Here is a 6618-nt window from a genome sequence, read left to right as displayed (position 1 = left end):
ATATTCCTTAAGATAACTCAAACTCAAAACCTATTACAATTGCAAAATACATAATTACTTATATAGCTTACTTATCTTTCCAACTAGCCCAGTTGTGTTTGACCAAATACATAATACACTTTTTTTATAAAATTCTCAAGTACATAATATAACTTTACTATACTATCACTTGACAATATTAATTTGTTATCTCCAATCTAAATTTCAATTCCAATTCTAGTTAGCCAAAAACAACAATAACAATTACAATATTATGGGTTTCTATACAAATTTTTAAAAAAATGATGATAATAATTTTATTATCATCATGTGTTAAACATATAATATTAACACTTATCATTAATTTTACCTTCACTTAAATTAACTATAGATACTAGTTACACTTGAAATCCTCAATTCTTTTATGATGAACCCTAAATAAAATTTTTCATGCTCCTTCCAAATCATTCAAGGATATATTTTTGTAGAATTAGAGATCTAATTATAATGGAAAGAAAAATGAACTGGTATAATATTAATAAAGATCCATCAACTTCATCTTGTTCGCTGTTTCTTTTCTTTTTTTCTCTTCTTTGGCGGTGAAAGTCTCGACCACACACACCAACAAAACTTCCAGGAGGTTTCCAAAATGTAAATGTTGTTTTAATTAAATTAAGGTATTAAATACTGCTAGTTATACTTAATCCACTATTGTTTATCTAATATTTTCTATATATAAGAGCTAAAATATTTATAAGGAAATGACTTATTTATCCCTTTCCTTTTTTTCTCTTCTTTGGCGGTGAAAGTCTCGACCACACACACCCACAAAACTTTCAGGAGGTTTCCAAAATGTAAATGTTGTTTTAATTAAATTAAGGTATTAAATACTGCTAGTTATACTTAATCCACTATTGTTTATCTAATATTTTCTATATATAAGAGCTAAAATATTTATAAGGAAATAACTCATTTATCTCTATTAACTTTAAAATATAATATCATACTTAAAATATTACCGTTTAAAAATTAGGGCGTTACAAAAAAGGAAGCATCAATCCGAAAGAAAGAATGAATTAGACGGGCCTGGGTTGTTCGTAAAGAAAGAAAGACCTTGAACCAAAGACCAAAAGAGCACATTAACCAAATCGTGAACCGATCGGACGGAAGGTGTTTACATGAAAAAGAGATAGACCAAAACCAGCCATGTAGTTTATTTAGCATCTAATTAATGGGTCATGATGGCTCATCTTATTGGTTAAGTAACATGAAATCCAATGTGGATTAAGCGGGAAAAAAAAAAGCAGCCAGTTTAGAAAGATATATTGTAAGCAAGTAAGTTGTAGCATGTGAGCAAGAATCTTCAAAACAAGAGAGAAACTATTGGTTTGAACCAAAGCAAATATAAGTTTAACAAGAATGATTTGTAGCCAGGCGCAAGAAAGACTACAAGTTAGAACAGGAAGCAAGGGGGAAAAAGTAACAACTGACATTGAGATGAAGGAAAATTTAGGGGGTGAATGTTGGATTGATCTTGACGGATATGGATCAAATAGTTCCGGGTCAAGCACGGGACATCCACAGCTAACAGGTCACGTAAAGATTTGGTCTTGATTGACCGGGAAAGAAGGTAACTCAATTAAAAATTAGCCAATGTAACTATATGGATACAAGACTATAATTAGCTGACCAATGAGTCAATTGTCACTAATTAAATTAGTCACCTTCAAGTACACTAAACTCATCATAGAAATATAAACAAGCTTATCGTACACATATATATATCAAAACAAAATAACAAAACACAAATCTGGAAGCCAATAATAAATATGAAGGCAAGACAAATTATTTACAGTAGCAAGATTCTTTTCGATTAGATGCAATCAAATTTTACACAACAAGACAATTCAACTTATAATCAAATATATGTTATGATTCACGATGGAACGTTTTTTTTATATAACAATATAAGTACTACCTATCTAATAAGCCAATAATTGATTATTAGAGATGTTGAGTTTGCAGATACAAGTTGTCTATATAACTTGACTAATGAACATATCATAAATATGTAATAATTAACTTCTTAACAAGTTCTTAAACAAATCAAAAATATGGGTAGTGAGACTCCTCCAAGACTTCCCTTTGTAGATTTTTCGAAAATTGATCAAGACAATAACACTCTTGATTGGGATTTAACAAAATCGCAAGTCCATCAAGCTCTAGAAGAATTTGGTTGCTTTGAAACAAAGGTCGCTAGTATCTCGCCGGAGCTCCAGACATGCATGTGTGAGTCATTGCAACAACTATTTGATCTCCCATTGCAAACCAAACTCAAAAACCGATCCTCAAAGCCCTTTCACGGCTATGTTGGTCAGTACCCGCAAGTGCCACTCTATGAGAGCATGGGCATTGACGACGCACCAATTCTTGAAAATGTTGAAAGCTTCACCAACATTTTGTGGCCTGAAGGCAACCCAAAATTTTGGTATAGTATATATACATCTAATTTGCTAATTTTTGTTGCACAGGCAGATCCATTATCCAACTCGTTCGATTAAATAAACATGTTACTTAGTGTAAAACAAGTTATATTAGAGTAAAACAATTAGGATATGATTTTGACCATCGAATCATGCATGATCAAGATGAATCATAATGATGTACGAGGATTCACAGAGCACAACCGTGTAAAACTGATGAATGAGGATTCATAAAACATAGGTGTATAAAAAAGGTATATAAATTTGATGCATTAAAGAAAAAACCATTTAATCATGCATGATGGCTTCATGATTTATCAATACCTAACACTTTTTAGCTGACTATTTTATTTGTAATTACCTCTATATTTGTTTTCTTTGAAATTGATCCGTTTATGTATATCATTAATTTATATTGTTTTAACTTGATATATACAAGAGTACTATTTCTCTCTGCAGTAAGACTATACAAGAGTTCGCGGAGAAACTACAGAAACTTGATCAAATGGTGAGAAAGATGGTGTTGGAGAGTTTGGGATTGAATAAGTACGTCGATGAACACATTGGTTCCGCCAATTATTTGCTTCGCGTCATGAAGTATAAAGGGCCCCAAACAAACGACTCAAAACTAGGATTAAATGCTCATACAGATAAGAACTTTGTTACGATTTTGCATCAAAATCAAGTTGATGGGCTGGAGGTGCAAACTAAATCAGGAAATTGGATCAAGATTCAGCCTTCTCCGGATTCCTTTATTGTCATGATTGGTGATTCCTTTTATGTACGTCTTATACTAATTAATCATAGCATTGAATCATAAGAGTTAATTATAACAAAGTTTCCAATTCATATTGTCACTAGACATGAAATAGGATTTCTATTATTATTGCAAAACGATAAGTCGATAATGAACATGTAAGGCGTTACAATTGTAGGCATGGACGAACGGATTGTTGCATTCACCATATCACCAAGTGATGATGAGTGGGGAGAAGGCAAGGTACTCTCTTGGATTATTTTCCATACCGAAGGCTGGTTATATGGTTAAAGCACCCGAAGAGCTTGTGGATGAAGAACATCCCTTACTCTTCAAGCCATTCGATCATGTTGAGTTTCTTCAATTTTACTACACAGAGGCCGGGCAAAGAGCCCCATCTGCTCTGAAGGCTTATTGTGGTGCATGAAAAAGCTATATTAACCAAGTTTGTATTATGGGAAGTGATATTCCTACAACAAGTTTTAGTTATCTACAACAAAGGTATAAAACTTATTACACAGTGTACAACTGTGTCATGCAGTAATTGTTGTAAATGGTTAAAACTTGTTGTACAAATATCACTACCATTGTATTATTGTACGTTTCTTCTTGATGTATGGAGTCCAATTTGTGTCTCTTATCTCTGTTCTTTTCAATGTATTGTCAATCTCCTATCAGTTTTTGTTTGGTATTTCTATGAATCAAGGAAGATGGTAGTCGTTTGTACACCGTAATAAACTCCATCTAGTTAGGTTATACAAGTATATAAATGAACTTAATGACGTATGTCCTTTCTTGCTTCCACTCCCTCCCTTTAGTCTAAGTGTCATGACATGCTTTTTCATCATTTCACACAAATACCGATTCTTTCATTCTTTACCTTAATCAAGCTCGAATCCTTATAATAAACGATCTTATAATTGGTATGAACACATACAAGATTTTAAATATTCATAACAAACACAGGTAGACTGTTTGAATAATTTAAATTAGGCATAAATGCTGTAATTAAAGGAGTAAATTTGACTTTTTCTTCCTATTCTAATTAACTTGACCCCTCAAGTTACTACAATTTGAGGGAACCCTTACCCTATATGGAGTATATATACTCATATTTTGTTGCAAACTTGCAATAATCATTTTTCAGGTCTCTCTTTCACATACTCTAGAAAATAATTGTAAAAAGGAGGGGGGTTAAATGGTTGGGAACTTCTGGTCCTATGTACCATTTTAGTACCCCAAACGCACACCGTATAGAACTCATGTCCGATGATTCATCATTATCACACATGGATCACTAAATATAGTTTCTCCTCTTGCCTTTGGCAAGATTTGAACATATAGAACTCATGTCCGGTGATTCACCGATTCATCATTATCACACATGGATCACTAAATATAGTTTCTCCTCTTGCCTTTGGCAAGATTTGAACATATAGAACTCATGTCCGGTGATTCACCATTATCACACATGGATCACTAAATATAGTTTCTCCTCTTGCCTTTAGCAAGATTTGAACATGTGACTTGTAGCCTTCATTAATGGGCCCATGTGATCACATGGTGCGGTACCAGTTGATCTATGATCAATTGGTGAAAATAATTGTATTAACTTAATGTATATGGACATTATTATTAATTCAGTCACTTAATGTTTAAAAAAACTGTTGCCTTTTCCTCCATAAGCTAAGCACAAAAAGGCCCAAAATTCGGCATAAAAAGTTAAGTTCAAAAAGGGAAACTCGAACTAAACATTTTCGATACTCAAAACTCATATAGTTGAAATATCTTATTTTTCTATTAGTCCCATAAATTGATATTAATTTGTCACAAAAAGAGATTAACGTTGTAATTTGTTGTCTGTTAGCTTTTTAGTATCTATGTAAAATGTCAACTGAAAAGTTTAACGAAAATAGAAAGCATTAAAAAAAAAAGCAACTTTAGTTGTGAAAAGAAAAGATTATTCGAATTTTCCCAATAATAGTACATCATGCATTTATGTTGTTGGTTTTGCATTATTGTTTTGGAAAGAAGCAAGAAATGGAAAAGAAAAACAAGATAATATATCATGCATTTATGTTGGTGGTTTTGATTCATGGTGATTTCGTTTTGCATTATTGTTTTGGATTTTGGAAAGAAGCAAGAAGTGGAAAAAAGAACAAAAAACTTATTGATTTGGAGGGTGGTACAAATATGGGGTAAATTGCACAATGTCCACGGTTCCAATAAACCGTCCAAGGCATATGGGCCGTTGATGTCAATTTCAATTCAATGCCCGGTTTGGAGGTTTGAGGTTGGGGGTTAAAAGCAATGTCCTTGATGCACCATCATTCTCTCCCACATCCTATTGTTTCTTCATTTTTGGAATCCTCTCCATTACTTAGTATTATTATTATATGACATAGTAATTAACATTATTATCTTAAAATTTCAAAGTAAATTTAACAATGCAACCAACCATTAGGATATTCATTTTAGAAATCAAGTGGGCTTGTGCCTTATCTTGCATTTACTTTCAAACAACCACACTTCTTTCTAAATTTTGATTTTTGGACTTTTGAAAGTGAATTTTACACACACTAAATTCAAAGCTCTTGATATGTTAACCACTCAGAGCTATTTTCAGTTATCACCTACTGCCTTAAAAGTCGGGCTCATCAGGGGTTTGAAGTTAGTCTCAGACGGTTCTTTCAGAACCATTCTAGTATCCTGTAGAGGCATTTCACAACCATCGTACTTTTGCAGGGTAAGGATGATGGGTACTAATATGATACATAGGATTAAGGTGTCTATGCTAATCTACACTTTTGCCCAGTGTTGTGAATTTCAACCGATACAGCCGAGTCGGATCGTATATAGCCCGACCGACGATACATGTTTGTCATACTCGGTTTGAAAATCGGTCAGGGTTTCAGACTCGGGTCAACTTAGTCAAGACTCAATTGTATCGGTCAAAACTCGATTGTATCGGTCAAGGCTCGGCTGAATCAGAACGGGTCAATAAAAGTCAAACTTAAAAAAAAATTATTAATTATGTCATTGTTTCCATACAATTATGTTTAAGTTAAAAAATTATGTTATGCTTAAGTTGAAGTTTTTTTATATATATTTTAACTTTTTGATACATATAATTTCAAAAACTATTATTTTATATATAAAAAACTCACTATTCACCGATTTGATTTCAATTCGATTTTTAAAAATCCTGACTTCCTCCCTCGCTGTTCCGATCCCGATTCCTGAGTTCTGCGACCTTGCTTTAGCCAAAGCTTTTAGATTATTAACTGATTAATTTATGTCGAAACACCTTAATTATGGCTAGTATAAATGAGAAAAAAATTTACAGCAATCTAAACTAGTTCATTTTTATTTATTTATAATAATCATAATTACAATCAC

At 32.6% G+C, this 6618-nt stretch overlaps 1 protein-coding gene across 1 annotated transcript; it reads left to right on the top strand.

The window, feature by feature from the left end:
• The first annotated feature begins 2075 nt into the window (after positions 1 to 2075).
• LOC122611086 (probable 2-oxoglutarate-dependent dioxygenase AOP1) lies at positions 2076 to 3734 on the top strand. Its single transcript, XM_043784048.1, has 3 exons — positions 2076 to 2467; positions 2922 to 3243; positions 3398 to 3734. Exons 1-3 carry the CDS (start codon positions 2094 to 2096, stop codon positions 3644 to 3646), a joined length of 945 nt encoding a protein of 314 aa, XP_043639983.1. The 5' UTR covers positions 2076 to 2093; the 3' UTR covers positions 3647 to 3734.
• Positions 3735 to 6618: the final 2884 nt, after the last annotated feature.

The sequence above is a fragment of the Erigeron canadensis genome, chromosome 8, assembly GCF_010389155.1.
Source record: "Erigeron canadensis isolate Cc75 chromosome 8, C_canadensis_v1, whole genome shotgun sequence".
Taxonomy (NCBI): Eukaryota; Viridiplantae; Streptophyta; class Magnoliopsida; order Asterales; family Asteraceae; genus Erigeron; species Erigeron canadensis.
This window is presented reverse-complemented; position numbering and strand designations above follow the sequence as displayed.